At 32.7% G+C, this 22,287-nt stretch overlaps 2 protein-coding genes and 1 long non-coding RNA gene across 3 annotated transcripts; 1 reads left to right on the forward strand and 2 right to left on the reverse strand.

Moving 5' to 3' along the window:
* Positions 1-4,015: 4,015 nt before the first annotated feature.
* LOC140919252 (probable ubiquitin-like-specific protease 2B) lies at positions 4,016-5,233 on the forward strand. The gene is made up of 4 exons (XM_073364923.1): positions 4,016-4,515; positions 4,606-4,716; positions 4,798-4,975; positions 5,067-5,233. The coding sequence occupies exons 1-4, from the start codon at positions 4,409-4,411 to the stop codon at positions 5,160-5,162; spliced, it is 492 nt and encodes a 163-aa protein (XP_073221024.1). The 5' UTR covers positions 4,016-4,408; the 3' UTR covers positions 5,163-5,233.
* A 3,595-nt stretch (positions 5,234-8,828) lies between these two features.
* LOC113784104 (uncharacterized) lies at positions 8,829-12,591 on the reverse strand. The gene is made up of 3 exons (XR_003470133.2): positions 12,243-12,591; positions 10,756-10,929; positions 8,829-9,366 (listed from the first exon to the last, which is right to left on the reverse strand). It is a non-coding gene; the product is annotated as an uncharacterized lncRNA (long non-coding RNA).
* Positions 12,592-16,110: 3,519 nt separating this feature from the next.
* Positions 16,111-17,753, reverse strand: LOC101489706 (RING-H2 finger protein ATL34-like). Its single transcript, XM_004513702.4, has one exon. The coding sequence runs from the start codon at positions 17,552-17,554 to the stop codon at positions 16,331-16,333; it is 1,224 nt and encodes a 407-aa protein (XP_004513759.2). The 5' UTR covers positions 17,555-17,753; the 3' UTR covers positions 16,111-16,330.
* Positions 17,754-22,287: the final 4,534 nt, after the last annotated feature.

Here is a 22,287-nt window from a genome sequence, read left to right on the forward strand (position 1 = left end):
CCTGACAACCCCATATTGAAGAAGGAACTAAACCACTATCAGGTTGGATACAAAAGATTGGTCAACAATGATCTTATTCAAAAACAATTATGAATAAGTTGTTTTTTTGATAATATGTTCTTTAGCCAATTCTATATTTATGAATATAATCTGAGCATTTCTTTTAGATTGATTTTGTTTGTATTTTGTTCAGATTGAGTTTGTAAGTTGTTTAGATTGATTATGTTCGTATTTTTTTATAATCAAATCTTGACCATATCTTATTTTCAACTTGGTCAAAGATTTTCTTCAATTATAAAGCTGAATCAAATCTTATTTTAGATTTTCTTCAATTATAAATCTAAATAAAATCTTATTTTATATTTTCTTCAATTATAAATTTGAATCAAATCTTATTTTAGATTCTCTTTAGCTATAAATCTGAATCATATCTTATTTTAGATTTTCGTAAAAGACACGAATCTTCTTTTATACTCTGTGAAGTTAAATGTATTGTTCTTATAAAATACTCTTGTTATCATCAAAACTCTAAGTATAAAACCAACTTGGTTCCAACATGATGTTGGGCTCATGTTATACTACTTAAGCCTAGAGGTAAAGCAATTGGAATAAGGTACATTTATTTCTCAAGAAAATCATGTGAAGGAATTGAGCTTTTGGCATTTATGAGTTTGTTGGTTCATTGAATTCTTCTTCACCCTCAAGTATCTATTTATAGTTAAAATTAGGGTTTTAGTTTAATTCTAAAAGATTCGTTTTGATAATATGACCCGTAGCCAATTATTTATTTATGAATCTTTTATGAGCAATTCTTCTAGAAAGATATTGTGCGAATATGTTCAGATTACATTTGCAAATCGTTTCACTTGAGTCTTCCTTCATACGCTTGATTTGATTTGGGCGGGAACAATGTTGGGCTTGTTCTTGGACCTTCAGAAGTAAGGATACGACTAAGTTCAATATGTTTTGAGCAATCTATCAAATCCTTTGACCTTCCATCAAAGACGTTGACTTATCTCCATCAAAATCACTGACTTGATTGTTTGAGTTAGATCTTGTGTTGCTTGAATAATTCTGTTAGAGGAAAAACTGAGTGACTTAGAATTAGTGGCATGGGAAACTTTGCCTTTGTTGCATTATTAGAATCAATGAAACTTCAAAGGCTGCTTATCAGATGCACCATTTTAGAATATGTTGCAATTATTTGAGCTTGCAGAACATGAGCTTTAGAGGCAGACTTGAATAGTAGACTTCAGAGCCATGCTTAAAAGTACTGTTCATTAGAAACATGCTGAAAGTACTGTTCATCAAAGGTATGCAAAAGTATTGTTCATTAGAGGCAAATATAAGTATTGTTCATCATAGGCTTGCAAAAGTATTGTTCATCAGAGGCATGGAGAAGTATTGTTCATCAGAGGTATGGAAACTCCAGAGACACGTTAAATTACCAAAGACACAATGAGTTGTTAGAAGCACATTGAACTATAAAAAACACACTAAACTACTAGAAACATGTTGAACTACAAAAAGCACGCTAATAGAGGCAGATGCGCGTACTTTTCCAAAATGTGCATTTTTCTAATTCTAATAATTTTGTTGACTGATTGGATTTCGTTTTCTCTGACCTTTTTACTTCCTCTAGTCACTTCTTATGGTCACTTCCTCTAGCCTTTTCCTCTGGCCATTTCCTCTAATATTTTTCGTTGTATTTCTTGCTTCTATTATTTTCTTCTAATTTCTTGTTCAAATTCCATCGCACTTAATAAAGCCATTAGTCCAAACCAATTGTTCTCATAAAATACGTTTGTTAACATCAAAATCACAAGAAGGAAAATCAACTTGGTTCCAACAACACTCATCCATAAGATTGATTCCTATAGACCCTTTGATCTTAACGCCATGGATGATCCAATTTTCATCCAGGAGTTGAAAAATAAAAAGTGGTTGAAATTCAAAACTTACATTTTTAAAGCCAATGAAGCTTGGGTAAAATTTTTCTACACCAATGCACATGTGAAGAAGAATGAGACTCTAACATTGATATTCTATATGAGAGGGAAATATGTAGTACTCTTTAAGGATACTATAAATGCATTGCTTGAAATAGAGGCCCCATCACTATGTTGGCTAGCGAGAATGAGGGAAAAATATGCCACTAACATTGACTAAATGGACTTGTTGGCAAATCTAGGCCAACTAGGAGCCTAGTGGAAACCTTATTTTCCTAAAATTTTCTCATTAATCCACCTGACTTCTCTCAACTTAGAAGCCAAGGCTTGGTCAAAAAGACCTTTAGGGGTTTATGCACTAGTGAAGAGACTCCCCATTGATTTGGGAAGGTTAATTAATCTCTGAAAATATTGTTCAGTTAGCAAATGATTACGAGGTAGTCTTGAGGCATGCTTCCATTATTCATCTATTATGTCTATCACAGGGGTTGTAGTGAACTAACTGATGTTATAATGAGTCCTTATAAACCAGTCAACAACAGATGTATGGTTTGAGAATGAAGAGATAAAATTGATGAGGATAATTTTGCAAGACATTCGTAGCAACAACCCCTTCTCCTAGAGCAACAACCCCAGATGAGAGAACAAATGAGCATCGGTTTCAAATGATGTGGTTATATAATTTGCATGACTTGAATGTAGACCACATTGGTCTACAATATTTTTATTACAACAATTATGACATTACCTCTCCACCTCAGTGGGAGGACTTGAATCTTGATATCCACTAGTACCGTTACCTAGTCGGGCACCTCCGTGTTTCTTTATTTTTATTTAGTTTATGTTAGTTTTTGTTTTATGTTGAGTGTTGTTTTATTTTTATATTTCTTGTATTTTGTTTAAGAATTTTATATGTTCCTTGATTATACTTGAATTGATAAATGAAGAATTTTTCCCCAAAGTTGAATTAATTTGAATGTGTTTTTTTTATTGGATTGGAATCTGTGCAATTTCTTGAATAATCACGTTAATCTTATCTCCCATTGGATCAGAAAAGTTAGTGTCAGTCTACATTGCTAATTGTTCTTTTATCATCAGCATCTGCTGGCAACCTTGTGGGGAAAAGATTTGCAATTTATTAACATGGCAGTCAAAAGCTTAGGTTTCTATGTACCGACTATGTGAGTTTTGGTATTATTTTTCTACAGTTCTGAAGCTTTAAGACATGGCATCGTCAAACATAATTACGAGAATGAAAGATAAACTAAGAAAGCGAGTTAAAAGTGTAGTCAATCAAAGTCCATTTGTGAATCCGGATAAAAAGAAGAAGAAGAAAAAATAAGTGTCTTATGAACATATTTTAAGTTTGTGGGAAGTTCACTATAGCAATGTAGTTGGTGGCGTTTGAACTACACTTTTTACCTGTTATTTTTTTTCTTTCTGTTTTTTTTTTTTTTGAACAAATATGTATGAACTTTCTTTCTTTCTTTTATGAACAAATATGTATGAAATTTTGAGTTTTTTTCTTTCAGTTTTTATGAACTTTCTGTTCAAATCCATTAACCAAGTTGTGCAAGGAATTAACCATATTGTTTCAAGTCATTAACCAGATTTATATCTTGTTTGATTAGAATACCCAAGTTTTCTGTTTGAAATCATTAACCAAGTTGTTCACAATATTAACCATGTTTCTTAAAGCCATTAACCAAGTTTATATTGTTTGATTAGAATGACCAAACTTTTTTTTCAAATCCATTAACCAAGTTGTGCAAGGAATTAACCATATTGTTTTAAGTCATTAACCAGATTTATATCTTGTTTGATTAGAATGCCCAAGGTTTTAGTTCGAATTCATTAATTAAGTTGTTCACAACATTAACCATGTTTCTTAAAGCCATTGACCATATTTATATTTTACCTCATTTTTGTAGGTCCAAATAAATAAACCACCCCTACAGCCAAAAAACGGCAGCAAACCTCAAAAATTGGAGGTTAATAGAGCTACCAAATCACAAAGGCCGGAGGGTAATAAAGCTGCCAAACTTGCAGCAACAAAAAATCTGGATCGGAGAAAATCAGTCGCTGCTGCTGCTGCTCCTAATAAAAGTCAGCCACGCCTTGGTAAATACGGGGCGTGTCTTGACATCCAAATAAAAAGGAACATGGGCAGCAGCAACGATTCGCCCATCATACACATGAATAAAGATATATTTGGAGATGAGTATGTTGAATATCTCGAAAAGGAGCACATATACGAACTTCTCGAACATAAGGAGCTCAGTGCTACTGTAATCAGCTTGTACATAAGGTAAAAAATACTTTTAATTGCATTTATTGGTAATTAATTAAATGTATTGGTAATTAATCTAGTTTAAAATTTTCATTGAAGGTTCTTGTACGAGAAGGTCGTGTGCACGAGGAAATTGTCAAATAAATACTCATTCTTGTCTCCGCATAAGATGTCGATGTGGAAACTCGATCCAGACAATGTAAAGAAATACATTGTAGATATGTTTTTAGGAAATATAGAAAATGATAAATTGTTCTTGGCACCATATAATTCAGGGTACGTAATTTTATCTTTTTTAATTGATGAGAATTTAATTTATTAGTTGTGTATAAACAAAATTGCTTAACCAATTTTTTGTTGTTGTAGGGCACATTGGGTGCTATTTGCAATCAATGCGGTCTCTGAAGTGATATACTATTTGGATCCCGTGCACGGCGATTACACCAATCACCCCGGAATAAAGACTATGCTCGACACGTAAGTAATATTCATTTATTTCTTACATATATATATATTTAAATATTCATGCTCTAATAATCACATTTATTCATTCGATAGTGCCTTAAAAGTTTATCGAGCTCAAAGAGGTGCTAAAGTGTCGAAGCAGAAGTCTAATAACATTACATGGATCTCAATAAAGTGCCCTCGTCAAACAAATAACATCGACTGTGGGTACTACATATTGAGATTCATGAAGGAGATTGTTGAGAAGAATAAAACTATTATCCCAGAAACGGTACGGTATTTTCATTATATGATTTTCATATATAAATTATCTATATATTTGATACTAACTTAATATAATATGTTCAATTTTTATATTGCAGTACTTTGACAATTCCAGTCCATCATATTCTGAGGAAGATCTGATGGAATTAAAGGAAGACTGGTGTCAGTATGTGCTTGACATGCAAATTATTTGATTTTCTGGGAAATAGCTTGCTGCTGGGCAAGGGATCTGAATATTATATGGTAGCTAGTGCATATTATGTGTATTCTGTTAGTTATTATATGTAAATGATCATAGGACACAATATATGAACATGCATATGGATCTGAATGTAGTTTAGGTTGTAAATTAGGTTATATATATATATGTATCTGAATGTAGTTAATTAGGTTGTAAATTAGGTTATATATATGTATCTGAATGTACTTAATTAGGTTGTAAATTACAGAGTTACAGAGTTACATATATGTTAATTAAGTTACAAATTTCTGATTTCTGTTCTACTGATTGTGTGAACTGCTTATGGTATTTGAATATGTTTTGTTGTTGTGTGCACTGATTGTGAACTGATTTTGGATCAAAATAATTTTGGATACAAAGATAAAAGACAACGCTTTCTAAAAAAAATACCATAAAAAGCTAAAAAGCGCTTTTCATTTCAAATATTTAATTTACAGCGCTTAAAAAAAAAAAAACACATTTTACAGCGCTTTTTTTAAAAAGCGCTGTAAAATGTTGTTGTAAAGCGCTATAATGGTGTACATTTTACAGCGCTTTCTTGAGAAAACGCTGTAAAATATACAACAAAAGCGCTGTAAAATGCAGACCCATAATTTCATATAATGGGTGTGCATTTTACAGCGCTTTTGTTAAAAAGCGCTCTAAAAGCAGACCCATAACTCATATAATGGGTGTGCATTTTACAGCGCTTTTTTGAAAAAGCGCTGTAAAATGTGCATAACGCGCGCGTTATATTTACATATTTTATAGCGCTTTTTTAAAAGCGCTATTGTATCTTTTACAGCGCTCGATTCTACAGCGCTTTTTTTTAAAAAAAAGCGCTGTAAATGGATTAAAAAAAGCGCTGTAAAATGCAGTTTTTCGCGTAGTGAATCTATTAACCAAATTGTTCACAAGATTAACCATGTTTCTTAAAGCCATTGATCAGATTTATATTCTGTCTGATAAGAATGACCAAATATTCTGTTCAAATCCATTAATGACAAAAAAGTGACAAAAGTGATAAACCACGTACATGATTATCATACAATCCATTTACTTGATTGTTTGTTGCAACAAAATGTCATATAAAAAAGTGACAAAATTGATAAAACATTTTACATTTTATCACATAGTTGTGTTGAATTGTGACAAAAGATCCAAAAATAATGTATTACTTCCAACATGAACAACAACATATAATAAATTAACACAATCTTATAATACAACCCTAATTTTTAGACAAAAGTAAGTTATTAACCACCTATTATACTTCATTAACCAATAATGTTTATATTATCTTAAATGAAAGACAAAATTTGAAACTTAACATTGTGGGAAAGAAGGAAATGAGAAGTTATCTTCCAAATGAGGAGATAAGGTTGCTCAAGTTACTTTATAAAAAATTTAATTAAAATCAGTAAATAAAAGGAAGAAGGAGGAATTATGGAAGAAAGGGAAGATGAATGTGTGGGGTTTATTTTTGTAGAGGAAGAAGAAAAAAACGAAGAAAGAGAGATAAAAAAGGGGGAAAGTAAAAAAAAAAAGATAAATTAGATGAAGAGAGAGATTGTGTAGGGACCACATCTACTTATGTTTGTATTTATATTTAAAATTGTGTTCAAATATCATTGTTCTAATTTTTATACCGTGGGATATTTTGTACATGCATATATTGAGGTAATTTGTATAAATCTTCAAATATTTTACAAAAAGCAAAGTTCATCCATCTACCCAAGAGTTGAGGTTCATCATGAGGTTTCTCATATGAAACATGAAAATAACATTTTCATGAAAAACTTAAAAGACATTAGCTAGTTCTTTTTCCATTTTTGAAAACTTAGATTCCAAAGTTAATATTGTTTTTCTTTGAAATCCTACCATTTTAGTTATCCTTTACGTTTCCTCATGAAGTTCCACAAGGCATTTTGAAATTCATCATAAGAAGGTAAATTTCAAGTTCATAGTTTCTTACCTAATCATCTTTATGTTTATCAGCCATGACACATATTTGAAATTTAATCTTCTACTGAGCCGCTGAAAGATTCTTCATCATCTTCTAGCCAAGCAACCCAAGCCCCCAATTCACCTCAATAGACTAGATTGTTGTGGTGAATAAAATTCAAACTAACTCTCCATATATATAATAACTATTCGATCACTTGTTCTTTTTCAAGATACCCGACATGGAATTTGGATGAGAATCCACTTTGACACAAGACACAACACACTATATATATATATAAGGACTCTCCTCTTAATTATCGATTAACCCGTCCAAGATCATGAAATTGTAGTGATTAAAAATTCATTTGTGGTTGAGTTTGGTAGCCTTTTTTGTTGACCAAAACTCATAATAAGCCTTAAAGATAGCCGTTCTCTTTAAAATTGATAATGCTGAAAATTATCGTGAGAACAAGTTTGGCGATGAACTATAGCAATATAAATCCAATCATAAATAAAGAAAAAAATGATTGGATGTTGTTAATGCTGATGCAGTAGCAATTAATCGATAATTGAAAGGCTCGTCTCGATGGGAGATTGACTCTTATGGTTTCTTTATTATCTATAGGTGCGAAGGGTAAGTCGTTAAAGTTTATGTTGCGGCTGTAAACCAGTTTTCTAAAATTGTAGTTTCGTCTAAAATCAGTGTTTATTTTGTGATTGCTCCGATGAAGGTTTCCAACTAGAGCTGATCTATGGCGTTGAGCCATAATTCAAGAGGGTGCAACAACTTTGATGTGTGTTCTATTATTAATAATTTGAAATTAGATAAATCTAAAACCATATAGAATTACCATGTGAGAATTAATTAGAAGTGATTTAATTATAGAAAAATATAAGATGTACTTAGAAATGGATATTAATTAAGAAACTCCTAGATATATATCTAGAGTTATCTATTTGTACCTATAAATATTCCCTTGTAGTTGACATTAAGCATCAAGCATTTTGAGAAATGACGACTCATGACTACATTACTTTCCACTTTCCTCTTCTAAAAAAAAAAAAAAGACAATTATGAAAAATGGTGCATTCATATGAAAGCATTGCTTGTCTCTCAAGGTGTATGAGAGATATTGGAAAAAGGCTATGATGAGTCACAAGATGAAGATAGATTGTCTCACACTGAGAATGAGGTTTTGGCAAAGACAGAGAAGAAGGATCAACAAGCTCTTACTCTCATTAATCAATGTTTGGATGATTCTATGTTTGAGAAGATTATCGATACTACAAATTCAAAGGAAGATTTGGAGATTTTGGAGAAATCACTCCAAGACATTTACAAAGTGAAGAAGATAAGACAACAATCTCTAAGGAAGATTTCCACGACTAGAAAAACAGGATTTAGCGTCGGCCAAAAGCCGACGCTAAGGGCGATTTAGCGTCGGTGTCGAGCCTAGGCTAAAATAGTCGAAGCTAATGACTAGCGTCGGCCAAACACCGTCTGACGCTATCTTAGCGTCGGACGGACGGAAGCTACGTTGACGCTATCTATAAAATTGAAACATCCGACGCTAAATATGCCAGTTGCCACGTCAGCTTGGGGAAAAACAGTGGCGTCGGATGGCCGACGCTAATGTCAACAAATATTAGTCAAAAAAATCGGCAGTAGTTGTTGTATGCTTCTAATTTCATATATAAAACTCACTAATTGTTGAGGGTAAACATTATTGCAAAATAGTGTGATTTTACAAACTGAAATCACAATTTTAACTAAGATGCATGTAACAAACTACCCATCAAATGCAACCAACAACTCAACCCAATCATCAACAGATTTTGCAAGAATGTCTCGATATACACTAGTATATTCAGTGTTCATCTAATCCAAAATCAATACAATAGCAATAACTAATACATATGTTAAATAAGTTACAAAAAGAACTAAACTACACTGCACCAAATAAAAGCAAAAATCCGAAATAGAAAACAAATTTACAAAAAGATACTAATAGGAATAACACGATTCTTCAAAATCTTAACCTAACCAAAATGAAAGCCTATAAATCAAAGCAAAATGTCAACTTCCGTAGCACCAGTAAAATAAATAAAAATACCATGCTATTTCATGCTATTTCCGTAGCACCAGCCAAAGCTGTCATCACTCTGTCATAACAGGCTTGTTCTCGTTGGCCTTGAATCTTTGTTCTCTTGGCTTATGTTCCTCGATTTTCCTGACATACAAAATAATAGTTTGATTAAAACCCAACAACATAATTTAAAAATCAACATGAACGTAATAACAATAACCATAGTATATTTAGAAAATGATCTATCATTAACATCACAAAAATTTAGCGTAAACAATCTCTATAAATTTTCAATAAAAGCTTCATAAAGTGGTGATTTTATTCGTCAAATAGGGGCTAAGAGATTTATTTAGTCATATGATGATATGCAAATGACTCAAATTACCAATTACAAAAAAACATTCATTTTATGCAAGCAAGGCGACAATGGGCCCATAGATAGAAAGACATACACAAAGTCGGCCAACAAGAAATCTGCACCTCTTATAACCATAATACAGTTGCACCAAATACACACGTTTCCAAATAACATCCATGATTACAGGCTTACAACTCCTTTTCAACACCAGAAATGAATTCCAAAACTTCAAGACGATAAAGTCAACAAAACTATACAAGATATAAATTAACAAACCAACAAAGTTTCTTCTCACTAAATGGAGTTGTAAACAATTATTAAACCACACAATTATGTCTATCATTAATCATTTCTAATCACAAAAGCATTATATTCAAAATCCTTGACTAACGAAACTGGCTACATGCATATGAACTTGAGAATTTTGAACAGTCTTGAGAGGAAAAGGAAAACAAATATTCAGCTAATGCCAAATACCACATTTAAGCTTTGTCCAACACTTTAGAGTGAAGGCATCTCCAACACTCATGACATTGACATAAGTGGTTAGACTCAACCGCTTCTATTTTCTCAACTTATTATTGGTGTCTATGTGCCAATCTAGACAAAGCGTCCACTGTCAGTTCTATGCTTCAGAATTTAACAGGGTTATCTAATACACAAGCACCAAACTAGAAGCCAATAGTGATGGCTACTTCATGTGTTTGTTTATTCATGTGCAACATATAGAGACACATAACCATACTGAATTAATATTCAAATAAAAATATACCTTCTCTATCATAAACCACAAATAATCCCTTTGATCACTAAGCAAATCTATATGTCATGCTAAGCCACTTGCCTAATTGTTGAATAACACAATAGGTGGTGTTTGAAAAAACTCAATTAAATTAATTTTATGATGACATATAATTGATAAATGTTTTATTAGAACAGTTTGGGATATGAAAATGAGCATATATTAAAATCATAGGAAGACAAAAAAAAATGAAAACTTCAAAAAATAATCGAATTGGAAAATTTTGTTTTCACTCAGCACCATCAAACAAATAATCCAATTGGCAAATGTATCATCTACAATAGCAATCACTTAGGAACACTCAGAATTACCTCAGAATTACTTATGAAAGAATGAGCAAACAAATAGAAAGCTACAAAAAAATCATAATTACCTCAGAATTTTTATCAGGGAGAAACAAAACTTTGAATTTTTGTTGATATTATCTAGTCCAACCACAAAATGCGAGTTCTTTTAAAGCTTCCAGAAAGGACCACCATCTTTTATTGGAGTATGCAATTCTTGAACTCTTCAACAACAAAAGTCATATTTGCATTGAGGTTGATATCTGCAAAACAACATATAATTAACATGTGTATGCTGCCACTTAAATTCACAGTTTAAACCATTTGCCTTTCAACCTATGCAAAATGAATATCCAAGATAATCCGTTGTAAAACTGACACAAACGCCTTCTATTTATAGATAAAGCTCTAGACCATTTGCCTTTCCTACTTGAAGTTTAAACCACTGCAAAACTGACACAGGCGACTACTATCCAAGTTTAAACCATTTGCCTTTCCTACTTGAAGTTTAAACCACTGCAAAACTGACACAGGCGACTACTATCCAAGTTTAAACCATTTGCCTTTCCTACTTGAAGAAAATATACATACAAATAATTGAAATCAACAACTATATAACAAGAAAAATTCACTAATACTACCAAGATAAATGAAAACCCATTGTTGTTGTTTGCATTAAAACGTGAGAAGAAATGTTTTAAAGAAGGACTTGTAAGCAAGAAGCAAATTTTTGAAATAGGAATGCTTTAGGATTTGAATGATTTGTGTTGGTCCTAAATGCATGTAGACATGAATATATATAGATTAAAAGAAAATTGAGAAACCATAGGCTAGATGAATGATTGATGTAGAACAATATACTATAGGAGACAAGAGCGTATACAAGTTCACATGGTATTGTCTTAGAGGAATTTTCTAAATATCAAATATCATAATAGATAATACAACTTCTACCTTATGTTAACAAATTAGATAGGCATGGACCACAAATTTGTGGTATACAAAAATATAAATGTGGCTCTTAATCATGTGTTCAATATTGGTTCTCTTCTTGTCTCCTAACACTGTTTCTAAGCTATATATCAATCAGGTCTTTCTCAATGTTTAAAAATTGCACATAAATCAAATAATATCAGTTGTTGGCATATGTAGATCAGTTGCATTGTCAATATGAAGAAACCTATGAGATGTCTAATGCATGTCTACCATTGGAAACTGCGAGAACAAACATCATGTTGCTTTGAAATGACAGCATTCCATGTTACAGTATCTGGTTGAGGCATTTCGTCGAATAGTTGGTGAGCAATATTAAGTTCCTTGCATTTTACGTATAGGTTGTTATGAGGTTGTTGGATGTGTAGAGGTCTGATATGAAACCTGATTTTATTGCTAGACAATGGGTTGCTTTAACGAAAGGCAATGCAATGGGTGAGGTTCTAATAAGAAAGTGAAACCTATGCATTCATGGGTGAGCTTAACGTGTCATAATTAATTTAAAACAAAATTTCAACAATTGTCTTTAGCAAATACTACATAACAATGTTCTCTAAACAGAAAATAAATAACAAATAAGCACCTTGAAGTCGTTCACACATGAGAGCGAGACAGCGACACTGAACGGCGACTCTGAGAGTGACGGTGACAGGTTCAAGAGGATCACAGATTCGAGAGGGTCAGAGGTTCGAGAGGGGGACGAGTTTGATCCTCACAGATTTGAGATGTGAACGGGTTTGGCGTCGATACTCATGGAATTGAGAGGGATGAGAATCGATGACAAAGTGTGAGAGAAGGGCTCACCAATATGGATTCAATTTCAGATTCAATATGAACTGGTGATGGATTCAATTTCAGATTCAAAATGTAGGGTTCATCCTTGACAAAGTGTGAGAGAAGGAGAAGGGTTCACGATATGTTATTAATTTTAACTTACGGCTCAATATGATTTCACAAATAATATTAAAAAGTTTAAAAATAACTTAGCGCCGGCCCGTCCGACGCTACATATTAAAAAAAAAATAAAAAATTAAATGAATAAACTAGCGTCAGATTTATTTTACATAGCGTCGGTCCATCCGACGCTAATTGTCAATAAACTTTAAAAACAATTTTTTTATCGTAGCGTCGGAGTTGGGGGCCGACGATAATATTGGCAGCTAAAATGCAATTTTCTAGTAGTGTTCTAAGCTTTAAAGATGAAGGATTCCAGATCAATTTCATATTATTGCTCAAGGATGAAGACAATTGTTAATCAAATGAAGAGAAATGGATACAAGATAGAAGGTAATCGTGTAGCGCAGAAGATTCTTCATTCCTTGACTCTTAAGTTCGATTATGTGGTGTGTGTTATTGAGGAATTAGAAAGTTCTTTGCAAGCTCAAGAAGAAATAATGAAGAAAAGGAAAGATTATTAAATACTCAAAATGGGCATGGAGGTGAACAAGGAAGAGGATTCAATAGTCAAAACAGACATGGATGTGAACAAGGAAGAGGACGAGGATTTGGTCGTGCCTAAGTAGGAAGAAGCTTCACTGGTGAATCAAAATACGAACAAAGAAGTCACTCATCACCAAGAGTTTGTGGAAGAGAATGAGGTTATGGGTATTATCAAAGTGAAATGAGGTATGACAAATATAAAGTTGAATCTTATAACCGTCATGAATTTTGCCATTTTTCATAGGAATGTCATAATGCTCCCAATAAAGAGGAAGAAGAGGCTAATCTTGTTGACGAATATGAAAAGTCAACTTTTTTGCTAACATTCAAGGAAGAAGAAAGAGATGCTAATAGTTCATGGTAATTGGACAACGGTGCAATTAACCATATGTGTGGATGCAAATAGAAATTTGTGGAGCTTAATGAAAAGGTCAATGGAAATGTTTTTTTAGAGACTCATCAAAAGTGAAAATTGAAGGAAAAAGTACGATTATAATCTCTTCTAAAGATGGGAGCCATAAGTTGACTAATGATGTTTACTATGTTCTTAAATTAAAGAGTAATATTTTGAGTTTTGACCAACTTCTTGAAAATGATACGAAATTCTCATGAAAAATAGATATCTTTGGCTCAAAAAACAAAATAACAGTTTAATTGCTAAGGTACTTATATCGAAAAATAAAATGTTTATCTTGAACCTAAGAACTATTTAAACAAAATGTTTGAAGATGAGTGTCTAAGATGAAGCATGACGTTGACATATGAGGTACGTATGGCCACTTGAACTTTGGTGCACTTAAAATTATGGGAGAAAATAATATAGTTAAAGGGATGCACTCAATCAATCATCTAAATCAATTGTTTGAATGTTGTCTTCTTGGCAAGAAAGGTATAAAAAGTTTTCTTAAAGAAGGCACATCAAGAGCAACTAAGCCACTGCAACTTATGCATACAGGGCCAATCAATCCATCTTCATTTGATAAGAGTAAATATTTCATTATCTTTATTGATAATTTTAGTAGAAAGGCTTGGATTTATCTCTTAAAGCAAAAATCAGAAGCTTTTGTTGCTTTCAAGAACTTCAAAGCTCTTGTAGAGAAAGAGAAGGGTCGTGAAATCAAAGCTTTGAGATATGATCGATGAGGTGAATTCACCTCCAATGAGTTGAATGAATTATGTGCAACTCATGGAATTCGTTGTACGTTGAAAGTTCCAAGATTCTGCAATAAAATGGAGTAGTCGAGAGACAAAATAGAACTACTTTAAACATGGAAAGATGCATGATAAAAACCAAAAGGATGCCAAAGTAGTTTTGGGCTGAAGCAGTTTCTTGTGTGATCTATTTGGCAAATCTCTATCGACTTAAATGTCAAAACCAAATCCCTCTAGAAGCATGGAATGAAAGGACGCCTAATGTTAATCACTTGCGTGTCTTTGGGAGCATAGCATATGCACATGTACCACAACAAGAAACATCCAAGTTTGATGATCGAAGCATCAAACATGTATATGTTGACTATGATCCACATTTTAAAGGTTACAAGTTGTACAATCCATGCAACAAAAAGGTAGTGGTGAGTTGTGATGTTGAATTTGATGAAGATGCTACATGGAATAGGGAGAGTCAAGAAGAAACAAATTATAATTTCCTTCCATATTTTGAAGAGGATTAAGAGACCACAACATCAATTCAAGATGCAACTCCACCTTCTTCACCTCCTCCATCACCTACTTCTCTAGATGAAAGTTCAAATGAAAGACCAAGTAAGACGAAAGATATAGAAGATACTTATGAAAAGTCAATTGAAGTTACTCTTGACCTTGAAGAGTTTTATTGTCTCTTGGTGGATAGTGAGCCATTAAATTATGACTTAGTGAAAGATAAAAGGTGGAGACAAACCATGGATGAGGAGATCAAATCAATTGTGAAGAACAATACTTGGGAATTAGCAACTCTTCCAAAATACCATGAAGCAATTGAAGTCAAATGGGCTACAAGGCTAAAAAAAATGCTAATGGAGAGGTTGAAAATACAAAGCAAGACTTGTTGCAAAAGGATACAAACAAAAACATAAAGTTGACTATGGAGAAGTTTTTGCATTAGTTGCTCGCATGGATACTATTTGTTTGGTAATCACTATACAGCTCAAAATAAGTGCAAACTTTATCAACTTGATGTAAAATTGTCATTTCTAAATGGGTATCTTAAAGAAAAAGGTCTATGTTGAGCAGCCAATGAGTTATGCGATTAAAGGACATGAAGATAAAATTTGGAGATTGGAGAGAGCGTTGTATGGATTAAAGGAAGCACCAAGAGCATGAAATAGTCGCATCGACAAATACTTCAAAGACAATGGGTTTGCTCGTTGACTTAATGAATATGTTCTTTATGTCAAAGTTTATTATAATGAAGATATTTTGATTGTTTTTCTCTATGTAGATGATCTTATATTCATTGGGAACAATCGAAGTTTATTTGAAGAGTTCAAAAAAGTCACAACGCTTGAGTTCGAGATGGCTGATGTTGGGCTCATATCATACTACTCAAGCTTAGAAGTAAAGAAATTGGAATAACGTATATTTATTTCTCAAGAAAATTATGAGAAGGAAGTTTTGAAGAAATTTAAAATGTTTGATTGCAATTTGGTGAACACACCAATGGAGAGGATATTGAAGTTGTCGAAGATTGAAGATAGACAAAATGATGACCCTTCTTTTTTCAAAAGCCTTGTTGGAATCCTAAGATACTTAACATTTACAAAGTCTGATATTTTATATATAGTTGGATTAGTGAGTCGTTTCATTTAAACTCCTACTACTGCACACATTAAAGTTAATAAGAAGATAGTCATTTTCTGCTTCTTTAAACCAAAAACAAACCCTATGTATATTTTCTCAGTTCTACTATACAAACTATAATCAAATATAAACTAAGTATCAATTACAGAGGACAATCAAAGATTTACCAAACAAACAAATATAATGGATACTTAAAGAACTCTACAAAGTAATTAAATAAAACACACAATGGTAATTGTCTATCATTAATTTATCTATCTACTCTCAAAACATTATATGAAAACGATAAGTTTAACCTAACTAAACAATCATCCACATATCTCTTTTATAATACAAATGTTTATTAAAAGAAGTAGAAGGAATAAATCCAACCCACGGTGTTTGGACTTTCGGTGCAAATGTGAGAATAATTAGATTTGGAACTGCTATAAACTACTTAGGACACAAAAGATCACTCGATCTTTCGCCACCATTATTATCCATATCAACTCCCAAATACCTCACCGGATATTTTCTCACCATTTTAGTAGTGCAACTGTTTCTAAAGACCCCTAATTGCTCCTCTTCCTCACTTCCAAACCTCTCGTATTCCACGAGACCTCTCCCGCTTCCAGAACCCACACTTCTCGTCCTATAACCGCACGTGCCACTGCTCATTCTTGTAAAACTAACACAACTACTCGCACGCTTAAGTGTGGTCGTTTTCTTCATCATCTGATTCCGAACATCATCAGGTAACCTCAGTGTAAACCTCTCACAATCCTCACCTGGTTGCACCAACATACCTGTTGAATTCGACCGTGAAAACAATAGTGCTGATAAGAACCCTGTCGATTTTGACCGTGTTGGTGCACCATATGTGCGAGACCTACGAAGCAACTCTATCTTTGGTGAATATTCCATGCTAATGTTGTCTCCCTTTGGTTCCTCTTCAACAAGTTCTATATCTTCCTCGTTTGTTGAACTAATAATATTCAACTCATGTGGATGATGTTCTTCGTCTATTTGAATGGTTACTGGCACGGTATTGTCGTCGGGTCTTGGAACAAGATTAGCACGACAAACGGGACAAGTGTTATGTGAAACAAGCCAAATATCAATACAAGTATGGTGATAAACGTGGCTACATTTAGGGATTAAACGCAGCGTTTCATCGTCTTGAAACTCGTTCAAGCAAACAGCACAAGCCAACGTGCTTTTCCCAATCTTGAGTCCCTTCACGTTGGAGTAAAGAAAAGTAGGGAATGTATCAATAACTTCTTGATTAAGACCGTTGCTAGGCTGGTTGTTTTGTGACGGGCGGCCGCTTCCATCGGTCGGTAAAGTGAGATCGAATATGACTCCGTGTCGACGTTCGGTGCATTTGGCTGAGTAGAGAGAAAGGAAACCGGAAAAGAGAAACATAAGAATTACTACTCCCATTATAGTGGCTACTGATTTGTTGTTCTCTGCTGGATTTACTTCTGGTGTTAGGGGCTGACCGGTAACAATTACCGGTTGTGAGATTTGTATGAGAGTAATAATAATAAGAAACAAAGTGACCCATGTTTGGCCATGAATACTGAAACTCCATACTGTTGTAAATGGACTATTGTTTTGCATTCTGATCATTTGATTATAAATATTTATCTTAATATATAAATCATACCCTTGCATGTATTTCGAAGCTTTTGTGAGCAAATGCTAAAATATGAATGCTGGCTAATGGTTATAACTAATAACTACTGGTAAAGCCAAATTAACTCAAAGCACACTCTTAATTTGGGCAATTGTGGTAAGAAACCAGAAGTTTGTGATGCGTACACGGTAGTGATACTATACTTTTATTTATTTTTTTAAATTGAATTATTAATACTTTAGACGATATTAAATAATGCGATTAAAGTCCGTTTAGTAGAGATTATGGCTATAAGATAGCTTTCTTACACTTTATTCAATATTTTATTTATTTTTTATTTTTTACTATTATATCATTAACCTATTAAATCTATTGGTCACTCTCTTTATCTCTTAGGTTAAATACATCTTAGAGACAAAACAAACTAAACACAAGCATTGCTTTTTCATGGGTGGTTTTGTAGAAAACGTGGGCTTTTTGCCAATCAAAACTGCCATCGAATAACTTTGGATATGGGATCAATATTATTTTTTTAAAGTTAATTTCTCATGAGTTCGGGAAGCCAACAACATTTTCGTGTTCTTTGTGCATGGCCAATGGATTACTTGTAACTTTGGTGAAGTATATTGTAGTACTAATAAGCGGGTCAATAATAAATTACTCCAACGGTAATGCTAAACGTAGTATTTCATCGAATTAATTTTAAGTATAACAAGTTCCAATAAAAAATTAGTACTATGAATTTTTGAATAATAATTTTTTTAATGTGTGTATTATTACTAGAGTATTTATTAAAATTGATTAACTTCAGACTTTTTGTACATTAATGACAACATTTAATTATTGATAATTTAATTTTGATAATATGAAAACATGTTAATTTTTCAATGTAATGTAGAAATTTCCATAGTAGTAACTCCATTTAATACTTCCTTCAAAAACATGTTTAATACTCGCTTAAGTTATAACTATCTGATGGTTGATTTTATTTAATAGTTCTTATGTTTCTAAAAGATTGTTACAATTATTAAAATGTATTTATTGATTAGGACGTGTCAAATATAGACTTCTAAAAAATGGTCCAATGGTGGACCATCACTATTTTTAGTTAAAATAAATTTTATAATAATAATAAAATAGAAAACAAATATTATATTTTTTTATAATTTACTAAAATATGTGAGATTCAAATAATTTATAGTTTATATTTTTTAAATTACTTGTTTATCTCGTATAAAATGTTAATTGGTATTTAATATCTTACTGTATTCTTTATAAGGATATAAATGAAAAAGCCAAAAAGAAACAACAAATGACTACCGTGTTCTTTATATATACTAGTTTTGATGATTTTTTTATTTATTAAATGAAACGGTGGATGTAACTTGTTATAAATATTAAATTTCTAAAATACAATTGTTGATTGATTGATTATTATTATTAATTATTAATGTGTTACGTTTAAAAGTTTACCATGCATTAAGGCCATGGGCACAGAGTCAAAATGATATGGTGATTTGCTTGCTGATTAGGCTTTGACCGTGTATATGTTCGAGGAGGTTATCAGTACAGTTTTTTGTTTTGTTTTTTTTATATAAAACAGGTTGTTAGTACATTAGTGTATATGTATACATACACAACATTCATTTTCGTTAAACTTCTATAGTTTCACGTCAAGGTTAATATATCATCATTTTATGTTTGGACGAAAAGCCGTATTATATGTCTAAAATCATGTATTCTTTCTTGAAGTTTTTTTTTATTGTCCCATTTAGTCGTAAAAAAATCTCTCCACATTATCTATCCATTTTCTCTTTAATTTAATATATATCTTGCTAACTAGTGCTTTCAATTAAACAAAGGTACTTGATCGAGATTTGTAGAAGATTATTTTGTCTCTTTGGTGGGATAATGGTACATGCAAGTATTCCGACCCTCAACTTAATATATAATTCATGAGTTAGAGTAGAGGTTTAGGATAATGAATAATGTGTTATCTTGTGATAATTGAAAAGAAAATATGTTAAATATACCTCATATCAATTGTCATTATTATGAAGGAATTAATTGACGTTTACAATAGAGATTTCCTAATTTATATAGAAGCTATCAAACTTAACTTCCTAACAGAATAATTAGGAAATAGTTAATAGCCTAACTAATTAACTTTGATTAAGTACAAATATAACTAAGATCCCCCTTCAAGCTGGGCCACATATAGTAGTGAGGCCTTACTTGGAAATAAGAATATGAAAAGGTGAAGAATCTAAGACCTTAGTAAAAATATATGCCAGCTGAAGATGAGTAGAAATAGGGAGAAGATGAAATAGTCCAAATCAATATGTTTATAAGTACGCTCATGGAATGAAGAATTAGACGCGATATGCCTTGCAGACTGGCTGTCGCAGTACAGCAGGGCTGGTGCAATAGTTGGCAACTTGAAGTCATTAAGGAGGTAAGTGAGCCATTGTATTTCGCACACTGTTGACGCCATGGCTCGATATTCCGCCTTAGAAGAAGATTTCGAAACTGTTGGTTAATTTTTGGACTTCCATGTAATGAGAGAATCACCCAAAAAAATGCAAAACCCGCTCACGGAGCGCCTAGTATCAGGGAAGCTAGCCCAATCACTGTCACATAAAGCTCTAAGTTGAACAGAGGATGAAGAAGACAACATAATGCCTTGGGCTAGTGATAATTTGAGGTAACAGAGAATTTGTATGGCAGCGTGATAATGAAATTTTGTAGGGCTGGACATAAATTGGGAAAGTTGTTGTATTACATAGCTAATATATGGTCGCATATTTGTCAAGTAGATCAGCTTTCCAATGAGTCTTCTGTAGGATGCTCGATCAGTGAAAGGTTGGCCTAAATCCTTGTTGAATTTAGATGTTGTCTGCATAGGTATAGAGCATGGTTTAGAGGCAAGCATACCAACATCAGATAAAATATCTATAGTATATTTTCTTTGGGAAATATGTATACCAGATTTGGACCTAGCAATTGCAAGGCCAAGAAAGTATTTCAAGTGGCCCAAATCTTTAATTTTGAAATTACAATTCAAAAAGGATTTAATTTCAGATATTTCATCAATGTTGTTTCTAGAAATTATTATGTCATCAACATATATCAATAAGGCAGTAAGGGACGAGTAAATGGATTTAATGAATAAAGAATTATCTGAATTAGATTGAGTATACCCTTTTGAAATGAGAGTAGAGGAAAGTCTAGCAAACCATTTCCTACTGGACTGTTTTAAACCATAAAGAGATTTGTGAAGTTTGCAAACAATATTCGGATTATGAGCCAATAACCCACGGGGCAATTGTATATAGACTTCCTCTTCTACATTGCCATTTAAAAAAGCATTATGAACATCTAACTGATGCAAATGCCAATTATGAGATGATGCAAGGGCAAGTAAGAGTCTTACAATAGTGAGCTTGGCTACAGGTGAGTAGGTATCAAATTAATCAATGCCTTCAATTTGGTTGAAACATTTGGCAACAAGAAGTGCCTTATAACGTTCTATAGAACCATCAACGTTATATTTTACATTATAAACCCATCAACAACCTATGGGCTTTTTACCTTGTGGTAACTTAGTAAGAGTCCAAGATTTGTTCTGACTGAGGGCTGTTAGCTCAGATTGCATGGCATGAGTCCAATTACTGTATGTGACAGCCTGTTTAAAGCAGGTAGGTTCACGAACAGCAGAAATAGAGGAAATGAAATGATAGAAAGAAGATGACAATTTAGAATAAGATAAGACATGGGATAAAGGATACAATATGTCGGACTTATGGTGCCTAGCATGTGCAAAATTACACTCAAAATCGTGTAAGTAAGCAGAGGCCTTCTTAGACCTTGAAGACCTACGAAGAGTATCTGGATGTGCATCAAAATCAAATATAGGAGAAGTACGTAAATTGTCAGGACTAGTATCAAGACCAGATGAAGCAGACTGAGTACTATCATTAGTGGAGTTCTTAACATAAACAATATTAGGCAAAGGCATGTCAATATCATCAAACAAAATAAAAGAGTAATGAGAAACATCATTAATATGTAAGGAAGTAGAATTAGGATTAGCATATGGAAAAATATGTTCATAAAAAACTACATTCCTAGAAACAAAGGTGGCATGAGTATGTAAATCAAACATCAAATAACCTTTAGTTCCTTCTCTAAAGCCAAGGAAAATGCACTTGGTGGCCCTTAGATCGAGTTTAGTTCTATGGTGAAGCAAAGTGGAAGCATAAGCAATAAAACCAAAAACCTTCAAATCCATAAAGATAGGAGATTGTTTATATAACATTTCAAAAGGGGTCTTATTATGTAAAACAGGAGTAGTTTACCTGTTAATAAGAAAAACAGCATGATTAATAGCAAAAGACCAAAAATTCTTGGGTAGTTTAGAGTGGAAAAGAAGTGATCTAGTCACATTAAGAAGATGACGATGTTTCCTTTCAACAATTGAGTTTTGTTGGGGTGTCTCAACACAAGAGATTTGATGCAATATGCCCAAACGAGAATAAAACGGAGGCATAAAACGGAGGCATAAAAAGGATGCATTAAAAATAACCAAGTAAATCGTGAATAATCGTCAATAATAGTTAGAAAATGTTGATGACCATCAAAAGAAGGGACATTAATAGGGCCCCAAATATCAACATGTATAAGATCAAAAATATATAAAGAAACACTTTCACTAAGGGTAAAGGGAGTTTAGACATTTTGCCCAAATGACAACAGTCACAAATCAGATTTT

Source organism: Cicer arietinum, chromosome 2 (genome assembly GCF_000331145.2).
Source record: "Cicer arietinum cultivar CDC Frontier isolate Library 1 chromosome 2, Cicar.CDCFrontier_v2.0, whole genome shotgun sequence".
Lineage (NCBI taxonomy): Eukaryota > Viridiplantae > Streptophyta > Magnoliopsida > Fabales > Fabaceae > Cicer > Cicer arietinum.

Coding starts and splice junctions, on each gene's coding strand:
- LOC140919252 (XM_073364923.1), top strand. CDS start 4,409: ATGTCGATGTGGAAACTCGATCCAGACAATGTAAAGAAATACATTGTA. Junction 4,516..4,605: donor TTGGCACCATATAATTCAGG/GTACGTAATTTT, acceptor TTGTTGTTGTAG/GGCACATTGGGTGCTATTTG. Junction 4,976..5,066: donor AAACTATTATCCCAGAAACG/GTACGGTATTTT, acceptor TTTATATTGCAG/TACTTTGACAATTCCAGTCC.
- LOC101489706 (XM_004513702.4), bottom strand. CDS start 17,554: ATGCAAGGGTATGATTTATATATTAAGATAAATATTTATAATCAAATG.